The sequence below is a fragment of the Mytilus galloprovincialis genome, chromosome 2 (genome assembly GCF_965363235.1).
Source record: "Mytilus galloprovincialis chromosome 2, xbMytGall1.hap1.1, whole genome shotgun sequence".
In the NCBI taxonomy this organism is placed as follows: Eukaryota; Metazoa; Mollusca; class Bivalvia; order Mytilida; family Mytilidae; genus Mytilus; species Mytilus galloprovincialis.
Genome location: NC_134839.1, coordinates 38,083,095 through 38,106,272, shown reverse-complemented (window position 1 = coordinate 38,106,272; position 23,178 = coordinate 38,083,095). Strand labels below are relative to the sequence as shown.

Here is a 23,178-nt window from a genome sequence, read left to right as displayed (position 1 = left end):
TGTAGGTGTAATTTCATATATCGTAATTAAGGATGTACTTAGGTGAGGTTTTGGAATTTGTGTCAAATGTTCGAACTCCTTGGTGTTTTTCCATACAATACAATGTAAAATATTTTGCCCCATAACACCCATTTATTTTTTCATATAAGATATATTAGCTCATGAAAGGTCATTTACCAAAATTTTAGAAGATTCTTGATTTTCTTTCTTTGGTTTTGAGACCGAAATAATATCAATGCAAATAAAAGGTAAAAGTCCGAGTCAGCCTTTTCCCGCCATATTTTAAATTTCAAATATCTCGAAAAGGAGGTCCATGACCTATCAATATTTTTAACTTATTTTTATCCTTAAAGAGTGCTCTACCTGCTTATAGTATCAATTTTAACTTCTTAATTTATTAATTTTCACCTAACCTCACCTAAGTACATCCTTAAGTCGATAACAATAACATTCATTATAACCGGTAATGAAAGACCGCAGAACTTGAAAATGAATTCAACAGAACTCCCATCTACTTAAAAAATAAATAAATACCCTTCAAAAAATTCAAGAATATTCCATAAAACTTTTTTAATATGCAATTTGCCCTCACTGAAAGTTCAAATTATATCTCGCACATTGCGACCAATCACAACATTGTAAATTTCACCTCAGATTACACCCGTTTTCGGTTAATATTTATTTACAATTATTTTATTCATCTCGTATCGTTTTGTATTGATTTATGTTTGTGATAATTAAACGTATTTTCGTGATTGTTAACAAATTAAAGCTTTTACTGGGTACATGTGATAAAGTTTGTATCAAAGGTTGTTGGATAAGTGGCGCCTTAATTTGACCACTGTCTGAAACAATATTGGAGGAATATAGTTAATTGTTTCTGTAAAATAATGTGTTGTGTAGAGATGATAATAAGATAGTAAATTGTGTGCTTTCTACGGAAGCGTATTAGGGACATAGAAAAAATAAAATTGGCAGTGAACTTTTTTTTCAAAGTCGAAATTTTGACTTTTCAAATCTCGAAATTTTGACTTTAACTTGAAATTTTGACTTTTCAAATCCCGAAATTTTGACATAAACTTGAAATTTTGACTTTCAAAAATCGTGAAATTTCGACTTTTTGAAAAGTCGAAATATTGACTTTTTTGAAACTCGAAATTTCGACTTACAAAAAGTCGAAATTTTCACTTAAACTCGAAATTTCGACTTTTTTAAACTCAAAATTTCGACATTTATAAAACTCAAAATTTCAACTTATTTTAAACTCGAAATTTCGACTTATTTTAAATTCAAAATTTTGACTTTTTTAAAACTCGAAATTTTGACTTATTTTAAACTCAAAATTTCGACTTTTTTTAAACTCAAAATTTCGATTTTTTTTTACAATCGAAATTTCGACTTTGATCTCTTTTAAAACTTTGATGTTAGTATTCAAACACAGTTATTACAATTTTAGAAGGAGTAGCCATGGACGCAAATTATTAAAGCGTCATCAACACATTTTGGCAATTTATATTTTGAAATAGGTTTTGTTCCATGTTTTAGTTCCCACGGCACTGTCATAGAATCTTCATATCTGAGAACATATAGCATCGCAGTTTCAAAGGCCTGTTTGGTTTCCCAATAGCAAGTAACTGACTTTGCCTTGTTTAAACAATGGTAAATCAAGTAGCCAAAAATGCCATGCATATTCAGGACGACAAATGAGCTGCTCGGTTTTCTAGTTTTGGAATTTTGAAATGAATAAATGGTTCTTTTTTTTTTGGAATATTGATTAAACTCTACAAGTTGACATTCTTATGACACAACTATTAACCCTTGTCTTTATATATCAGACTGTTGAATAAAAGTATGTCGTAACATGGGTGTATCGGAATAACGGGGTTGTCTTGATACACATATCTGAAGTCCAGACTTGAAATATGTATTTGAACGTGAAACATATTTTATTTATTCTTCGGCAAGAACAAGATTTTCTATCTAAAATAACCTCTTTAAAATTGTTTAGTTTATTAAAATGTGCTTATTAAGTTTATGATGTATATGGCTCTCCGCTTGCTGATATAAATGACTGTGAATGTGGTAATCGCAAACGTATAAATACTTAGGAAAATTCGAAATTTTGAGTTTAAAACAAGTCGAAATTTTGAGTTTAAAACAAGTCGAAATTTTGAGTTAAAAAGAAGTCGAAATTTCGAGTTTAGAAAAAACCGAAATTTCCAGTTTTAAAAAAGTCGAAATTTTGAGTTTAAGTCGAAATTTCGACTTTTTATAAAGGCAAAATTTCGAATTCTAAAAAAGTCAAAATTTCGACTCTTTGAAAAGTCGAAATTTCAAGATTTTAGAAAGTCAAAATGTCAAGATAAGAAAAGTTAAAATTTCGAGTTAAAGTCGAAATTTTGAGATTTGAAATGTCAAAATTTCGACTTTGGAAAAAAAGCTCACTACTACTTTTATTTTTTCTATGTCCCTAATACGCTTCCGTAGCTTTCGATTTGATGCGTTGTTTAACATTTATATAAGATTTTGGATGTTTAAATATACATGCATCCAGCATCTTGCAAAGACTTCAACTGCCGAAATGCGCATCTGATGTATAACAATTGGTACCGTTTATGTTTTATTACATACATGCTACAGCAAAAGAAGTTTAATATAACAACACTAGGTCCTAGTGCATGTTTCTATTAGGTGATATGTTATGTTACTAAATCAGTCTAGTGCTTTCAATCATAATATTATATTAAATGCGATTGATTATTGTAAAATATGACCAAATGACATGAAATTAATAACTTTACCATACGGCCTTCAACAATCAGGTAATCCCATACCACATAGTCAGATATTTAAGGGCCCGAAATGACAAATGTAAAACAATTCAAAACCTGAATTATGTACAAAATAATGATAGATAATCATATATGATATACAGCAACAAACGACAACCGGCTCCGGACTTGGAAAAGGTACGTACAGAATGTGGTGGGGTTAAATAAGAAGGATGACGCTAACTTGAGACAGTGGTATAACAGCACAAAAAAGGAAATCTTGCATAACAATAATCGGTGAACTGAAAAATGTGAAAAACATCAGCAAACAACCACTCATTCAGAGGCACTTCAAATGGGACAGACACGCATATAATGTGGCGGGATTAATCTAGTTTGGAGGCACCAACCATCATCATAAACTGGGACAGTGGTGTAACAGTTCAACTTTTAAAATCAGATGAAAAGGGCTTAACTCATCAGATAGATTCAAAGCAGAAATACATCTAACAAAACACAGAGTTGACATGTCAGATACTTATACATCCCCACAACAATAAAGACAACAAATTACAAATCTGAGAGTACTCGCAGTTACTGACAGCTAGCCTCAGTTAAAGCAAATAACAACGTACAAAAAATCATGCATCTAAGACTAAAATGTGCCTGAATACATATTGGAAGTAAATATTTTAAAGTTGATGCTATTATTAAAAAGTATTTTGACGTTGATGTCTTTTGGTTATTTGGTTATTGTACCATTGACACATTCACCGCATTTCTATTATTTTTACTAAGTCCATCTATCATTTATATTAAATCAACTCCGATGCTAGTATTTCTACAATAGCACATGCTTGAGATAGCTTTTCGACACACATTATGTTAGTCGCACATTTGGCCAATCTAATTAAAAACCGATCTCTCATCGCTCCTGTTTCTGATATCTCCCACGCGACATATCAGAAACAGGAGCAATGAGAGATCGGTTTTTAATTAGATTGATATTTGACTATCTATTTAAAAAAAATAAAATAAAGCAACAGACTCAGGCTAACACCAATTTCTAGCGACCATTCAAGATATCGATTAATAATTAGCCCACCAAGAATCAGCGAACTACATGTACCAAGCAATAAGGTATGACCCCCCCCCCTTCCCAATAAAAAAATAAAATAAAAAAATAAAAAATACATAAATACATAACGTATAACTTTCTGTTTTAAAAAAAAGACGTTAAAGATGAGGGAATATAAAAAGAATAGTCAAAATTATATGTTTTTAAACTACTAGTATGCCTTCATTAATTTGAAATTTGTTTTTTGGATTAATAGTGAATTTTGTAAATTATACGTTAAAATCAAGGTGCGCAAACAAATCTTCGATAAGCAATGTGGCCCAAATTCATACGTGCATTTTATATCCTCATATCAATGCAAACAATTCTTCGATGTGCAATGTGGACCAAGATCATACGTGCATCGTATATCCGTATGTCAATTCAAACAATAATATTCAGCCTAAGTACGTAAATGGTATGGGTGCCATATATGAACATGCTGCATGGCTATGATTAATCGATTTGTTAAATAAAACGGTATACGGTACATACAAAACAAGACCTTCGAATGACTAACTAGGAATGGTAAATCTATGAACGATTGGTTCCTTTATATAGGTGTCTTAAAATAGCTACATTCTGGTTAAGAGTGGTTGAAAATGTATTGTGCAAATTTAGCCTCATTATCAGATAAAGGAAATTATTTGTTCATTGGCCTTTGTTAAGAAGTTGGAAAAAATTATTTGCCAGATCTTTCGATTGATTAACTTTTTAGTTAAATTGCTATTCCTTTTTCTTTTGAATATGTCCAAGAACATAATCAAATTAAATATTTGATTTGTGTGTATATGTTCAAGTTCAAGTTCATATATATGCGATCTGAGATTAAAAAATTTCACAAAACCCACAAAAAATCAATAATCAAAAGATCAATTGTTCAAATTGACAAAAAATAAGGGTGTCAGGATCAACAACAAACATCTTTGTTGCTAACATTTTTTTAGGTAAGGTATGACAATATACTGATTGTGCGGATGAATCAGTAAATTCTGTAGACGAATTACTCAACTGATAATTGGCGATTTCAATGTACTAATACACCGGGATGGTCAGGTAAAACACAAACACTACATTTTTGTTCCTTTAATTTTATTTTCTACTCTTAACTGTGCATTGTTTTTATTTAAATCCCTTCATTTTCATTTTGATTTTAAACACTGATAAAAACAACTAAAATGATGTAAACGTCATGGTTTTGCGTTGTGAAGTTGTAGTTAGTAAATGTCTGCTTGACATAATCAGCGAGCATACTATATAACGAACTCTTATTTTCGTTTGTTCTTTTTTTTTGCTGTCTCACTGATACCACACAGCAAGCACAAAATTTATATATGACGTAGGAATACCTAGTATCCTTATACATCAACTTAAGACATTTCCAATGTGCTCAAGACTCGTATGTCAGCAATTCTAAATACATCTATAATATGTTTGAATTTCGTCTTATATTTTTAAAATCAACCCAGGTACCATAACGTGGTTTTATGAGGGACATTTTTCTAAATTCGTCATGAACATACAGCGTACAAATAAGATATCATTTTAATGGCTTTTTGTATATTTTAGAATCATATATACGGTTGATCACATTGGACAACAATCTTTTGAGAGAAAATATTAGGCTAGTCCCGTCTTATGGTGACACCATTAACATTAGAAGTTCCAAATGTTTTTATGTATAATAATTTATCATCTAAGGATTACAAAAAAAGAACCTTACATAAAAGCTTTTCGTGCATTGATCATGAAAAAATGTTGTTCAGTCACCCTTTTGATGAATGTACCCAATTTAGTGCATTAGTTACGATTTGATTACAAGACAGACAATGGCCATCCAATGCTGGGCTCGTTGAATAAATAGGATGGAAAATTTGGCTGTTGGCAACTACTTGTTAAACATGCAAAAGATATTTCGTTAACTTTACTTATTGTAGTTTTGATAAATAAGAAAATAAATAAATAGTAATCATATACGGTTGATCACATTGGACAACAATCTTTTGAGAGAAATTATTAGGCTCATCCCGTCTTATGGTGACACCATTAACATTAGAAGTTCCAAATGTTTTTAAAATCCTTTTTTGTATAATAATTTATCATCTAAGGATTACAAAAAAAGAACCTTATATATAAGCTTGTCGTGCATTGATTATGAAACTCTTGAAAATGTTGTTCAGATACACTTTTGATGAATGTACCCAATTTAGTGCATTAGTTACGATTTAATAAAAAGACAGACAATGGCCATCCCATGCTGTGACCGTTGAACAAATAGGATAAAAAATTTGGCTGTTGGCAACTACTTGTTAAACATACAAAAGATATTTCGTTAACTATGCTACTTACTTTACTTATTTTAGTTTTGATAAATAAGAAAAAAGGAGCGATGATGAATAGTCAACAATTATTTCTGGGTGGACTTGATCATCGTTTTGACTTAAGATGAATGAGTCTAGTAAGACATACAATTACCGCTTAAACGAAGACCACAACTTGTATGTTAATTTACAATTCGTTTGCCGTTAGTGTTATTAAATCCTGACGATATCTTTCTCTCTGACAATCGCCTTAAACTGGATAATGAGGTTAAGTACCATCCTTATTGTACTGCAAAAATTATACGGAAAGAACCAATGTTTCTCTGTTGCATGTTGATGTGCTTGAGTAATAACTAGAAGGACGTTAGTTAATTAAAAGCGAAATCTAATATATAGGGACAACCGATGATTCTGTAAATTTCATACATGTATGAATAGCACAATACACAAGTATGGGCTAATCTAAAACTGTTGAGGATACACTACGATGTTCCTTATTTGCATCTGTTTGATAATAATGACCCGTAGTCTAAAATTCAATCCAATGATTTTATGTATTATGCATGTCTGCACACTGCGCAGTTACGTTCAGAGTAGTATATGTATAGCCCCACCTAGTTGATAAGGAACCAATAATATGCGTTTGTTTTCTCGCGATGGCTAATTTACAAAACTGGTTTTCTTCATTCAAATTCGGCATAATGAATACCAAAGAAAAATGGTTATATGCATCAGATATATATAATGATGATAACTAAACAGAGGTCATAAATTGTAATGTACTGAATTTTTTTGTAATAGAAATGAACAACCTGTACAATTGTAGACCAGTAAGATCAAAGAACGTCTGGAATACGACCTTAACTAGAGTATCATGTTTTAAGGAAATATTATTTAAGTGTATGAACAATTTCTTTTTCTAGCAATCATGAAACATATTATTTATTAACACTACCTCACGAACCCCCTACAAAACAACTATTTGGTAAAACCATATCGATTTTTGTTTCGATGATCAATTGAAACTTATTGTTAGAGGGAACTGCATAAGTGCTTCCTATTTTGCCTTCAATTTCTTTTTCTCTCAGAAAATCAATATTAAGATTCACAATGACTGTCTGGTTACAATAAAAAAAAAATGTATCTTCCAACAATTCAGTCAAAAGTAGCTCAAATTAGGCCGCAATTAAACTTTCAGAACTAAAATAATCGCACCATCAGATAATTGACCGACAGTATCATCACAACGTAGAAAGCTATTGTCAAGATATATATCGAGTACATAGCTATTAAACCATGTCATTAAAATTAGCTTATTAGTTCCAATCAATATTTATATAAACAGTTTTAGCGCAAAATAGGAATACCGATCAATTCGTCTTCCAAGCATTACATTTCAGCCAAGGAGTAAACTGTTATTTGATTCAGTGAAAAATTTCAATTTGTAACTTCGCATTTCTTTAAATATACTGGGAGAGCTAAATACATGTAGTTGAAAATGAATAGGTACTTATTAAAAATAAAAGTTTGACTTACCCAATATGTATACGTAATTCCGTGTATTTAAAAAAAAAAGTAATATCCTATTAATAATCCAATTGTATAAATAATCGTTACTTTTTCTTCTTTTATCGAAAGTATAGTTGAAAGACACAATAAACTTTTGTATAAATGCACCTTTTTTTCTTCTTTTTTTCACAGATTACGAAATACAACCAAAATCCACACGTGTAAAAAAAGGTCAATTACTTTTGCTTTTAATTGTCACCACAATTATACTTTTCAATTAACACAAACTTTTATAAGCTTTACAGTATATTGGTACAATTTTTCTCTCAATTTTCAAACTTTTTAATTCTAACGGAAATAGTAAAAAAGTTCGATGGTGCATTAATAAAAGGCGGGACAAACGGGAGTCCTCGTTACTTAACGATCATTGATCAAATCGTCTCGATCAATGAATGTAAATTTCAAATACCTGTAGAATTATTACCTGGGATTTTTATGATTACAAGAAATTTACATGAAATATATATGAATTGATATTCAATTATACCCGAGTTCAATAATGTAGTAATAGGATTTTCTTGTGTGAATGAATGATACATAGCAAATAATAAAATATGATAAATTTATATTAATAAACATTTTTGAAAACTATCTTTCAATCACAGGTGTAATTTTTTTCAAAGATTTATAAATCGTCTATTTTAAATAGAAAGAAGGATCAAATGTGAGTTTTAGGCTACATAAGTAGTTTCATCATCAATATTGCTGATCATAAATGCTTAAAATAAAGTAAACATCTCTTTCAAATAGTTTAAATGAAGTGACAATGCATCAGAAGGCAGCATTTTCAATTGGTAAAGGGTGCATGTTCTCTTAGTTTTAAAAGTTAGTTGATAGTATTAACTTTTATGCATGTACAATTTAAATTGAAACTTTCTAAAAAGTGCAATGTGCATTACTTATCGCTATATTAAAATGTGAACTGAATAAAACAAATTTAATACTTTAATTTATTAAAAGTAAATTCACTTCAAATTATATAAACATATCTTTAATTAATCTCAAGAATTAGAGTTTATATTATTTTGTTTTCTCTTCTCTTTACGAAATTCAAATCTGTACTGATATCAAATTCAAAGTATTAAGTAATTTTGCTTAATCTATCGTATTGAATTAAATTAATTTGATATGAAAACATAAAATGTTATGTTAATTTACATTTTACAATACATATTTACTTATTAGGTGGACTTATTTGCATTTCTAATCATTCCATTGATTAATATTCTTTGAATTCTGATTGATTAAAATCTTAATACAATGTAATTTTGAAAATTTATCTGATACCAGTATATATTGGTTTTCGTCTGAACAGATCAAAGTGACCTTTACCGTAAAGATTACACTTCCGGTGTGTTACTTTCGGAAATGCGCATGTGATATCTAGAATTTTACAATTCCAAAACTTGGATACTTTTCATGTCATGATAAGGTTTTGTGTGTAATCCAAATTATAACAATCTACATGACATATACTTGTAATTTGTCAATTATTTATGCACTATTTTTCAAAGATTTAACGAGACCTAGTGTTTCAACATAGACCTCATCCAAAACCAATAAATACTCCATATAATCCAACTTTAAATTCATCAGTATGAATTAATTCAACGCCACGTGATTTACCAATACAGTAGTACATCATCATGAAATACGTTAATGGCAAGAATATTTAAAAATTGCATTATTGTTAAAAATATTCATACGAAGTCAAATCAGTTTTCAAGCGGATTTTTAAATAGGCTCAAATTTACCCCGATACAGTTGCTATCTTTTTTTTTTAAATCATAAACATTCATAAAAGTTAGAAATAATCAAAAAATTTCAGTAGTGATTTCTTTATTCAACAGAAAGTAGGAAATTAAAAAAGAGGAAACAAAGAAAGTAGAAAAAGACCGATAACTCCAGTTTGAAAAAAAACTCTAAACTAAAAATGCATAGCACTGCGAGAACTCCGACTTATTAATCAATAATTTGCGCATGTACTGGGTTGATTTCAATATCGGTAGCGGCTACGTAGCTGCTATCAGTATCTATGTAATAACTAGTCTATAGCTACACGTTCAATAGGGTTGGGTTCAAAATCGTAGCGGATACGTCGTCGTAGATTTGTGACTATTGAACGTGTAGGTAGCCTAGTTTCGACATCGATATTGACAGCAGCTATGTAGCTGCTACGATATTGAACACGACCCTGATAATCGGTACTATAATCATGACAATCCTAATATGGCGACGGCAGAAATTGGTAAAAAAAAAATCAGTCATTTTTCTCATATGTTGTTGTCAAAAGTTACTCAGCTGCAAGGTTTTTCTATACCATTACCTGCATATTAGAATCGTAACGGTGCACTATAATTGTCTTAGCGCCTAGAAAATTACCGGCGAAAAATTCGGGGTGGTAATCGTAATTCAATTGCATTTTCTTATCTTTTTGATTATCGTAATTTTTTTTATCGGATTATAATATAAATGAAAAATGATAAATGTTCTTAAAGTTTCTCGTTGGCATTTTGTGTATAAAAACGTCAATGTCCAGTTAAACGATGGCATAAACGCAATAATAAAAATAAATAATTTAAATAAAAATAAATGAAGCAATTACAGGTTATATCTTGGATAAATTTACTTATATATTTCGATTTATGAAAAATATATGCAAAACCTTTTGATATATACATGACATGTTAAAGATATGAAAAATGAAGCAGCTGTCGAGTCAGTTATTTTGGTAAATAAATATTTTAATTTCTTTCAAAGTTCCAATGTCGCGTTTAGGGTTTGAGTGGGGTAGGGGTATTACCAATATCCCATATCCCAAAAGTGCAATCCTTTCAATTCATTGTTCAAAGTCCCGTATACCGCAGTTTAATATGGCATATGTTTTGCCTCAAATATCGCATATATACTAGTATCCAATCAACATCATTAATAAAAAGTGCAAATTAACCTCCCCTTTCCCATTATACCCTATGCTACGGAGGTAAACGTGCGTTAGTTTAAACATATTTATTTATAGTGGATTGGGAAACAAGTTTTTCAACTTATATTAATCCCTTTCCACTTTGGGGGTGCGAGTGCTGCCTTGTAGCGGCATTAGCCTGCTCTTTTTCGAAATCTACAAGGGTGTCTTTAACGTGCAAGAGATATGGCTCTCTCTTAACACGGGTCAGCCATTTATCGTCCCCTTCCGACGGACTATCATCATTTCCTCAAGACCATACTCGCAAATGGTGTCAAGGGAGAGCCGAAAATTGAGTTCCTGAAATTTTCATCCCGAACGGGAATCGAACCAGGAACCTTTGTGTTAGTAGTCCTATGCACTAACCACTAGAGAAATGTAGGGGAGGGGTGCTATTAACTGAAGGTTTATACTAAAATTCTGCTCGAAATGAACAAGGTTTAAAAGATTTGTCGATGAATAGATTTGACATGATTGATATCTTGAGGGAATCTAATCCTTATTTACAGAACGATGATATAATACATACAAATGAAAGGAAGTCTAGATTTTCCCTATGATAATGCTAATTTTACAGGTTCATTGAGTGCTTTAAAGATACGACTGGTGGACTGATATCAAACGTCCAATGATAAATATTACATGCATATCAGGAATGATTAAGACATAAATACGAACCATTGTTTGTACTTAAACAATATACTTATAACCTATGTACTTAGCCTAATTTTTAACGTACTATTTCATAAGGTTAACAGTCCCTATATGAAGTCATGTGGCTCTACCCGGTCGTTTATTCTTACTCCGAACCGACCATGCAGTCTTGCACGTACTTCTTAATATGCCAATTTGTTGAGCAGAGACAAATCTTTCAATTAATGTGAGCTAATCGGGGATCGAACCCTCAGTCCCCTAAATTGAATGACGTCATTCTAAAAAAGCACCTTATGCTTTGTTTGTGATTTTGCTTGTATCGTCCTTTACAGACGAAGAAGCTCATGCAGATAAAGGTGCAGCAATTAACCTTGCATTGCAAATAACTTTATATAACTTTATGGTATCATATCAGTTATTGTATTTTAAGTCGTCTGTAATCAGCTTACATGTTGATTTCCACTTTTGATTAACGGTTATAGACAACAATTGCAACCGCAATTTGTCCATTGTCCAGTCTACTTTGTATACATGCTATCACATCCGCTCATAGCACCTAACGAGGTAAGGATTGGTAGCAATAAGTAAAATTGTCAAATATAGAAATATTCCACAAAGTGTGGTTTACTAGGTGTTTAAGTATTACATTTCGTCTGTGGTTTAGATTTAAAAGGTAAAAAAAAAGTAAGCAAATAGTCAAGTCTATTTAAATGATATGTTTTAAACGGAATGCAGACGGAAGGATTGATCACACAATCAAATAGGCTGAGGAAAGGTTCGATTTCGTGTGAAAAACCTGATTTTGACGAGTTTTTCAATAGATGTATAACATTGAGTTTCTTTCATATTTACTTGTCAACTCCAAAATTAAAGTAGATGGATAATATGATCGAGGGCTGAAACCACGGCCTATACGAAAAACCCATCTATTGAGCAAATATTTTATTTATGATATTTTGGATTGACAGATTAACCGCAAGTTAAAACCGGGGCTCAATATTTGAATTTGAGGGTAAATATTTATATTGGTCCAGAGTACAAATAACCATATTTTTCTAAAAAGTCGTTTTAATGACTTTTATAATATAATGGAAATTTTGCAAACCCCTTTATTTCAAAATAAAAAAAAAAGAATATGTTTGTTTACATTTAGTTGATATTTTTAATATTTTATATAGTTGATATCTAGCTATTATCATATGTCAAAATTATCTATTTGCTTCGCATCACGGTGCGGAGCTTATAGTTCCCTTTAATTATAGAGTATTTTTACTTTATCTTTTTTTTTTATCTCTCTGAATGTTGGATATATTTTTGGACTAAAACTGTACTTTACACACACAAAAAATTTGAAAAAAAGATTAGGTGCATTTTTTAAAATGAAACAAAACATTATAAAGAACTAATAAAGAATTTAATTGTGGTCTGTGGCCTATTAGTTACAATCGAAATACACGCCATATTGAATAAATTACTTTTCACGTATAGATTCTGATTGGATGCGGCTGAGATACAGCAACAGCTATTTGCTTAAATGAGATAAAGAATTACAGACTTTTCTCGGCCAGGATGAGACATTCAATGCCGGAAAACTGACTATGTGTATTTCAGTTCCGATCAACTGTCATTAATTCATGTTCGTTTTATTATGCATACATTTCACAGATGACTTCAATATCAAATTGTCAGTAATTAATACGTTTCTATTTGCTTTGTTACTCTGCAATTTGCACGATTAGCTTTGCTAAACAATGTTCATATACAATGTTTACAAAAATGCATTATCTGTAGTTTATTACTTCTGACAATCAAGGAACATCCCCAAAGTCGTGTCTATTTATAATTGATCAAATTTTCAACAAGAAATTAAATTTTTTTAAAAGCATGGGTATATACAGACACTCTTAAAGAACAACAATTTTTTATCAATCAATATCTAAAAATATCACATTTCCAAAACTAATTAACGACCACATGCACACATATTACCTTAAATTAGGGTAGAGCGAAGCAGTCCATAGCTTTTCAGAAAGCTAAAACATGTTTGTATCTTAGTTTCATCTATAGATCAGATCTTTAAAAAATAATCAAAATTCTGACTGTTTAAAATTGAAGTAATTTATATTGCAAAAAAATTCAAACACACTCTTTAGTTTCTTCGTAGTAGTAGTAGTCAAGACTCATTACTGTAGTTGCTTAAAACATGTAATACTTCATAATACATACTGCTGAAACAAATTTCAGTACGTTAATATTAAAATATCTTAAGATATCAACTCAACAAGAATGATTTATCATCACGAAACTTTATTACTTCCCTTTCATCACATTTTGTGTATTATTAAGGTCGATAATCATGAAATCGGGCGAATTCAAGATGGCGTGAACGTTCCCTGATTGCCGACGATCGGATCTTGTTCAAGAAGGAGCTGATAATATTGATATGAACACAAACACACTAAATGGAACTAACACTTTTATTTGTGAGAAACGTCCATCAAGGGTTCTACAGTCATCCCAAAACGTAGAGCCTTTCATTTGATATCAATTAAATACCATTTTCTTTCACTTTTGGACAAAGTTACAATGAGTGTGTTACTCTCGGATTTGTGTTTTTTCAATCGATTTGTGACTTTCGAACAGCGGTATACGACTATTGCCTTTATTTACAGCCTGGCGTAGGAACTATTTTGTTTGATATATGTCCTACATTCAAAATGTTATTCAGAAAAATAATTAAATAACCACATACAGCAATACAATAAAAGGTTCGGAAAAACAAGTGACAATTCACTTATATAAATTTAATATTCTAGTCATTAAAACGCCTTTTAAAAAAGTATGATTAAACTTAATTATAAAATCCATAGTTGGTCACATATTCTGTTTTGTATGTACTAACCGTTCGGTTGTACGTGTATATCCCTTTTTTATGGTCAGAGGTATGCATTTTATATATGTCGCACAATGTTAAGCAGCCATCAATCAAGTATAAAAAATGTAAACGGACATAACTGATATTCAGCAATTTGTGATAATACAACTGCCAGCAACCATGGATAAGGAAAAAAAGGCGAAACCGGAATCCGTTAACACGCGAAGCAATGAATGTGTTTTTTAATTTGATGGATGCTTTTGTGTTTTTTTGTAAAATTGTTTGTTTTAAGATTGTAACACAGTGATGACTGCTGTACCCATATTTTGACTATTTTATTTATTTCTGTATGTGTTTTGTTCACGCATCGTTGTAAATATAACGGAATTTGATGAGACTGTCGTACAAGTGAGAGGTTTAGCGCTTTAAAACCAGGTTCAATCCACCATTTATTACATTTAAAATTGCCTGTACCAATATGTCCATTCGTTAGATGTGTTTTGTCATTTGATTTTGCCATGTGATTAGGGACTTTCCGATTGAATTTTCCTCGGAGTTCAGTATTTTTGTGATTTTACTTTTTAAACTTGAAAATGAAGTTTTTACCAATACATATCTATGAATAATAGAAAAGATTGACCTGATTTAAAGATTTCAGTTAAAAAATACCACAGGATATCTACATGCAGACAACGCTTTATTAGTGTTTTAAATTAAATGACAATAAAAATGTCGTTTGAATTTTTTTGCATCGTCAAAGTTAGTTTTAAAAAGCAGCCATTGGACCTGCAGGAGCAACCTACAAATAAAATTAAAACTATTGATGACAAAAAATCCTTTTATGGTATATAAAAAATATTACTGTCAGGAAATGTTTCTTAATATCAAGAGTAATATGAAACTGTAAATTTTCACTGAGTTGTCTGTGAATCAGATAAGTTTTTTTATTACAGGTAGTTACGGTCAGCTTGGTCATCTAGCGATCAGGGTCAAGATAAATCACCAGTATGATTGGTTAATGATATCAAATTGACCAATCAGTATTAGGTGCGTGTTGACTCTTCACATGCGTTTCGATTAGCCGGCCCAGCATTCTCTCAATTTCACTGAATGCTAGAGGACGCCAATTTCTGTTTTAGTTAGTCTTGTTTAAAGAAAATTTTCAATAACCACCACTTCACTCTTAAAAAAGAAACACCAGTCTCTTCTCTCTTAGAAGATTTCTGCATATTATGTTCTTACACATATTTTTCATCAAATAAACTCACCATAGATACCAGGAATAAAATTTTATAATTACGCCAGACGCGCGTTTCGTCTCAAAAAGACTCATCAGTGACGCTCGAATCGAAAAATGTTTAAAGGGCCAAGTTGAAGAGCATTGAGGACCAAAAATTTCTAAAAGTTTTGCCAAATACAGCTAAGGTAATCTATTCCTGAGGTAGAAAAGCCTTAGTTTTTCAAAAATTCAAAGTTTTGTTAACAGTTAATTTATATTTATGAACATATCAATGATAACTCAAGTCAACACAGAAGTGCTGACTACTGGGCTTGTGATACCCTCGGGGAAATAAATCTCCACCAGCAGCGGCATCGACCCAGTGGTTGCAAATAAACTCATCATAGATACCAGGATTAAAATTTTATAATTACGCCAGACGCGTAAAAATATTGAAAAATGTCTGATGCATCTTAGATTTGTTTTAGAAAATGAGATAGATTTATTGGAATTGAATTTTTCTGGAAGTATATTACAATTCAGTTAGATTTCTGGTACCAGTAAAACATGACTGACATTACTCACCTTAGCAAGTGCTCTATTCTTTATGATGTAGCAATACACGAAAATTATGCAAACAGTCGCCATCGTAAATCCAATGATAGAAACAATTATAATAATGACTGAAAACAAATATTGGCATTATATACTTTGGAAACATAATGGCACACTTTTAATCTTTTAATCTGAGAAAATGTACGAAAGGAGGCACAGGGCAAATGTATGCATATGGTGTAAATGTCTCGGATTTTCCCATAGATCAGCAAAGGAAATGCCATTGAACAAATCTTATTGCCAAAACGATGTTCAGTTTGATTGTAAAAATCATTTCAACTTGTTTATCTTAATGGTACATTTATTGTATTCTTTAGTTATCGTTACATCGATGTCAATATTATTACTCTAATTATAAAATAACAAAGATTTCATAATGAAAAAACAGAGTTATTCAAATCCTAACTTACTTACAATTTTAAAAATGGCAACTAATAAGTACCTCGTTCCGATCAACCTTATCCTTATATTAAGCAAGATATGTTTCAATTGAAAGAAGTTCTACTTTTTTAAAATATCGACAAAATAACTTACTAATGACAACTGTCTCTGTTGGAGGTGTAGTTGTAGTTTCTGCCGATGTTGTTTCTGAAGAAGTTATTGTAGTTGTTTCTTTAAGTGATATTTCTGTTGTACTTTGATCAGTTGTATTTTGTGACGTTGTAGTTGTGGTGTTTGTTGATGGAATTGAGGTTTCTGTTGTTCGAAATGAAGTTTCAGTCGTTGTTGGTTCTGAATGAGTTTTTGTCGTTGTTTCTATCGGCGAAATTTCTGTTGTAATTTGTGACGTTGTAGTTGTGGTGTCTGTTGATGGAATTGAGGTTTCTGTTGTTCGAACTGAAGTTTCTGTCGTTGTTGGTTCAGAATGAGTTATTGTCGTAAATTCTTTCGACAAAGTTCCTGTTGTACTTCGATCAGTTGTAGTTTGTGATGTTGTAATTGTGGTGTCTGTTGCTGGAATTGAAGTTTCTGTCGTTCGACCGGAAGTTTCTGATGATGTTGGCTCAGAATGAGTAACTGTCGTTGTTTCTGTGGGCGAATTTTCTGTTGTACTTTTATCAGTTGTAGTGTGTGTGGTTGACAATGTGGTTTGAGTTGTTGGAATTGAGGTTTCTGTCGTTTGAACTGGAGTTTCTGTCGATGTTGGCACAGAATGAGTTACTTTCGTTGTTTCTGTGGGCGAAGTTTCTGTTGTACTTTGATCAGTTGTAGTTTGGTTGGTTGACAATGTGGTTTGAGTTGATGGAATTGAGGTTTCTGTCGTTTGAACTGTAGATTCTGTCGATGTTGGCACAGAATGAGTTACTGTCGTTGTTTCTGTGGGCGAAGTTTCTGTTGTACTTTGATCAGTTGTAGTTTGGGTAGTTGACAATGTGGTTTGAGTTGATGGAATTGAGGTTTCTGTCGTTTGAACTGTAGTTTCTGTCGATGTTGGCACATAATGAGTTACTGTCGTTGTTTCTATTGGCGAAGTTTCTGTTGTACTTTGATCGGTGGTAGTTTCGGTCGTTTGAACTGAAGTTTCTGTTGTTCTGGGTTGTGTAGTTTTCATGGTGGTTGACAATAGCGTAGACTCTGTTGTTTGGACTGATGTCTCCGTAGTCGCTTCCGTTATGATGTCTGTCGTTGATTGAAGTGAAGTAGTTTGATCAGTTGTTGGTGAATCAGTAGTGATTGTTTCATTTTGACATTCGTAGCAGCAAATCCATAAACAGCATGAACAATTGATATGAGAATAGTGTTCTTTGCTTTGTATGGTCGTATTACATGGATTGAAACATTCGTGACCGCTGTTGTTCGAATATATCCAGTCATCGTCAGTAGAAGACATATTTGTAGAGTTTTCAACATTACAATGAAAACAACATGATGAACAGCATCGGCGTGACCAGTTAACAGACACCATTTTATCATCAGTACTGTTTGAATAACCACAGCAGTTGCAAACGTTACTGCAAAAGTGACAAGAACTGTCAAATGTGCTATTCATCTGATAGCTGTTGGTACCATTATTGCAACATGATATACAAGAAAAAGAAGAACAGTTCTTAGCACTGATATAACCATACTTCCACAGATCTAGATCGCCATCGATTGTCCCATTTATCTGACATAAGCTTTGGTTTTTATATCCATATACCCAATCACCATCGTCATTTGTAACGTTTTGTTTTGTTCTTTTGCAACACACTTGGTTGTATATGTAACCCTCGGGCTTGTCCTTATTATAGTCAGTTTCAAATGTATGATTGTCAATAGCACATGGACAGCAACAACAGCTGCACGCAAAATGTAGACAATTTGATGGATCAGTAGGCTTAGTAGTCATGGTTGAAGTTGTAGTGTCCATTGCTGTTGATGATGCTATGTCTGTCATAGTTGTCTGTGAAGTATCAAACGTCGTTGTTTCCTTTGGCGAAGTTTCCGTTGTACTTTGATCAGTTGTAGTTTGTGTTGCTGTAATTGTGGTTTCTGTTGTTTGAAAGGAGATTATTGTTGATCCAACCGATGTTTCTGTCGTTGATGGTTCTGAGGGAGTTACCGTCGTTGTATCTATTTGGGAAGTTTCTGTTGTACTTTGATCAGTTGTAGTTTGTGTGGTAGACAATGTGGTTTGAGTTGATGGAATTGAGGTTTCCGTCGTAAGAACTGTAGTTTCTGTCGATGTTGGCACAGAATGAGTTACTGTCGTTGTTTCTGTCGGCAAAGTTTCTGTTGTACTTTGATCAGTTGTAGTTTGTGTGGTTGACACTGTGGTTTGAGTTGATGGAATTGAGGTTTCTGTCGTTTGAACTGTAGTTTCTGTCGATGTTGGCACAGAATGAGTTACTGTCGTTGTTTCTGTGGGCGAAGTTTCTGTTGTACTTTGATCAGTTGTAGTTTGTGTGGTTGACAATGTGGTTTGAGTTGATGGAATTGAGGTTTCTGTCGTTTGAACTGTAGTTTCTGTCGATGTTGGCACATAATAAGCTACTGTCGTTGTTTCTGTTGGCGAAGTTTCTGTTGAACGTTGATCGGTGGTAGTTTCGTTCGTTTGAACTGAAGTTTCTGTTGTTCTGGGTTGTGTAGTTTTCATAGTGGTTGACAATAGCGTAGACTCTGTTGTTTGGACTGATGTCTCCGTAGTCGCTTCCGTTATGATGTCTGTCGTTGATTGAAGTGAAGTAGTTTGATCAATTGTTGGTGAATCAGAAGTGATTGTTTCATTTTGACATTCGTAGCAGCAAATCCATAAACAGCATGAACAATTGATATCAGAATAGTGTTCGTTGCTTTGTATGGTCGTATTACATGGATTGAAACATTCGTGACCGCTGTTGTTCGAATATATCCAGTCATCGTCAGAAGAAGACATATTTGTAGAGTTTTCAACATTACAATGAAAACAACATGATGAACAGCATCTGTGTGACCAGTTAACAGACACCATTTTATCATCAGTACTGTTTGAATAACCACAGCAGTTGCAAACATTACTGCAAAAGTGACAAGAACTGTCAAATGTGCTATTCATCTGATAGCTGTTGGTACCATTATTGCAACATGATATACAAGAAAAAGAAGAACAGTTCTTAGCACTGATATAACCATACTTCCACAGATCTAGATCGCCATCGATTGTCCCATTTATCTGACATAAACTTTGGTTCGTATATCCATATACCCAATGACCATCGTCATTTGTAACGTTTTGTTTTGTTCTTATGCAACACACTTGGTTGTATATGTAACCCTCGGGCTTGTCCTTATTATAGTCAGTTTCAAATGTATGATTGTCAATAGCACATGGACAGCAACAACAGCTGCACGCAAAATGTAGACAATTTGATGGATCAGTAGGCTTAGTAGTCATGGTTGAAGTTGTAGGTTCCATTGCTGTTGATGATGCTATGTCTGTCATAGTTGTCTGTGAAGTATTAAACGTCGTTGTTTCTGTGGGCGAATTTTCTGTTGTACTTTTATCAGTTGTAGTGTGTGTGGTTGACAATGTGGTTTGAGTTGTTGGAATTGAGGTTTCTGTCGTTTGAACTGGAGTTTCTGTCGATGTTGGCACAGAATGAGTTACTTTCGTTGTTTCTGTGGGCGAAGTTTCTGTTGTACTTTGATCAGTTGTAGTTTGGTTGGTTGACAATGTGGTTTGAGTTGATGGAATTGAGGTTTCTGTCGTTTGAACTGTAGATTCTGTCGATGTTGGCACAGAATGAGTTACTGTCGTTGTTTCTGTGGGCGAAGTTTCTGTTGTACTTTGATCAGTTGTAGTTTGGGTAGTTGACAATGTGGTTTGAGTTGATGGAATTGAGGTTTCTGTCGTTTGAACTGTAGTTTCTGTCGATGTTGGCACATAATGAGTTACTGTCGTTGTTTCTATTGGCGAAGTTTCTGTTGTACTTTGATCGGTGGTAGTTTCGGTCGTTTGAACTGAAGTTTCTGTTGTTCTGGGTTGTGTAGTTTTCATGGTGGTTGACAATAGCGTAGACTCTGTTGTTTGGACTGATGTCTCCGTAGTCGCTTCCGTTATGATGTCTGTCGTTGATTGAAGTGAAGTAGTTTGATCAGTTGTTGGTGAATCAGTAGTGATTGTTTCATTTTGACATTCGTAGCAGCAAATCCATAAACAGCATGAACAATTGATATGAGAATAGTGTTCTTTGCTTTGTATGGTCGTATTACATGGATTGAAACATTCGTGACCGCTGTTGTTCGAATATATCCAGTCATCGTCAGTAGAAGACATATTTGTAGAGTTTTCAACATTACAATGAAAACAACATGATGAACAGCATCGGCGTGACCAGTTAACAGACACCATTTTATCATCAGTACTGTTTGAATAACCACAGCAGTTGCAAACGTTACTGCAAAAGTGACAAGAACTGTCAAATGTGCTATTCATCTGATAGCTGTTGGTACCATTATTGCAACATGATATACAAGAAAAAGAAGAACAGTTCTTAGCACTGATATAACCATACTTCCACAGATCTAGATCGCCATCGATTGTCCCATTTATCTGACATAAGCTTTGGTTTTTATATCCATATACCCAATCACCATCGTCATTTGTAACGTTTTGTTTTGTTCTTTTGCAACACACTTGGTTGTATATGTAACCCTCGGGCTTGTCCTTATTATAGTCAGTTTCAAATGTATGATTGTCAATAGCACATGGACAGCAACAACAGCTGCACGCAAAATGTAGACAATTTGATGGATCAGTAGGCTTAGTAGTCATGGTTGAAGTTGTAGTGTCCATTGCTGTTGATGATGCTATGTCTGTCATAGTTGTCTGTGAAGTATCAAACGTCGTTGTTTCCTTTGGCGAAGTTTCCGTTGTACTTTGATCAGTTGTAGTTTGTGTTGCTGTAATTGTGGTTTCTGTTGTTTGAAAGGAGATTATTGTTGATCCAACCGATGTTTCTGTCGTTGATGGTTCTGAGGGAGTTACCGTCGTTGTATCTATCTGGGAAGTTTCTGTTGTACTTTGATCAGTTGTAGTTTGTGTGGTAGACAATGTGGTTTGAGTTGATGGAATTGAGGTTTCCGTCGTAAGAACTGTAGTTTCTGTCGATGTTGGCACAGAATGAGTTACTGTCGTTGTTTCTGTCGGCAAAGTTTCTGTTGTACTTTGATCAGTTGTAGTTTGTGTGGTTGACACTGTGGTTTGAGTTGATGGAATTGAGGTTTCTGTCGTTTGAACTGTAGTTTCTGTCGATGTTGGCACAGAATGAGTTACTGTCGTTGTTTCTGTCGGCAAAGTTTCTGTTGTACTTTGATCAGTTGTAGTTTGTGTGGTTGACACTGTGGTTTGAGTTGATGGAATTGAGGTTTCTGTCGTTTGAACTGTAGTTTCTGTCGATGTTGGCACAGAATGAGTTACTGTCGTTGTTTCTGTGGACGAAGTTTCTGTTGTACTTTGATCAGTTGTAGTTTGTGTGGTTGACAATGTGGTTTGAGTTGATGGAATTGAGGTTTCTGTCGTTTGAACTGTAGTTTCTGTCGATGTTGGCACATAATGAGTTACTGTCGTTGTTTCTGTTGGCGAAGTTTCTGTTGTACTTTGATCGGTGGTAGTTTCGGTCGTTTGAACTGAAGTTTCTGTTGTTCTGGGTTGTGTAGTCTTCATGGTGGTTGACAATAGCGTAGACTCTGTTGTTTGGACTGATGTCTCCGTAGTCGCTTCCGTTATGATGTCTGTCGTTGATTGAAGTGAAGTAGTTTGATCAGTTGTTGGTGAATCAGTAGTGATTGTTTCATTTTGACATTCGTAGCAGCAAATCCATAAACAGCATGAACAATTGATATGAGAATAGTGTTCTTTGCTTTGTATGGTCGTATTACATGGATTGAAACATTCGTGACCGCTGTTGTTCGAATATATCCAGTCATCGTCAGAAGAAGACATATTTGTAGAGTTTTCAACATTACAATGAAAACAACATGATGAACAGCATCTGTGTGACCAGTTAACAGACACCATTTTATCATCAGTACTGTTTGAATAACCACAGCAGTTGCAAACGTTACTGCAAAAGTGACAAGAACTGTCAAATGTGCTATTCATCTGATAGCTGTTGGTACCATTATTGCAACATGATATACAAGAAAATGAAGAACAGTTCTTAGCACTGATATAACCATACTTCCACAGATCTAGATCGCCATCGATTGTCCCATTTATCTGACATAAACTTTGGTTCGTATATCCATATACCCAATGACCATCGTCATTTGTAACGTTTTGTTTTGTTCTTTTGCAACACACTTGGTTGTATATGTAACCCTCGGGCTTGTCCTTATTATAGTCAGTTTCAAATGTATGATTGTCAATAGCACATGGACAGCAACAACAGCTGCACGCAAAATGTAGACAATTTGATGGATCAGTAGGCTTAGTAGTCATGGTTGAAGTTGTAGGTTCCATTGCTGTTGATGATGCTATGTCTGTCATAGTTGTCTGTGAAGTATTAAACGTCGTTGTTTCCTTTGGCGAAGTTTCCGTTGTACTTTGATCAGTTGTAGTTTGTGTTGCTGTAATTGTGGTTTCTGTTGTTTGAATGGAGATTATTGTTGTTCC

General features: G+C 33.2%; 1 protein-coding gene and 1 long non-coding RNA gene across 2 annotated transcripts in view; both read right to left on the bottom strand.

Annotated features, from left to right (window-relative positions):
* The window catches only part of LOC143063554 (uncharacterized), a 50,843-nt gene extending 42,825 nt beyond the window's left edge, over positions 1–8,018 (bottom strand). Inside the window, exon 1 of the long non-coding RNA XR_012975038.1 lies at positions 7,746–8,018. This is a non-coding gene — a long non-coding RNA (uncharacterized LOC143063554). The remainder of the gene's footprint in view (positions 1–7,745) is intronic.
* Positions 8,019–14,947: 6,929 nt separating this feature from the next.
* On the bottom strand, positions 14,948–17,911 carry LOC143063549 (uncharacterized). The gene is made up of 3 exons (XM_076235755.1): positions 16,638–17,911; positions 16,074–16,171; positions 14,948–15,068 (listed from the first exon to the last, which is right to left on the bottom strand). The coding sequence occupies exons 1-3, from the start codon at positions 17,653–17,655 to the stop codon at positions 15,036–15,038; spliced, it is 1,149 nt and encodes a 382-aa protein (XP_076091870.1). The 5' UTR covers positions 17,656–17,911; the 3' UTR covers positions 14,948–15,035.
* Between the last annotated feature and the right edge of the window lie 5,267 nt (positions 17,912–23,178).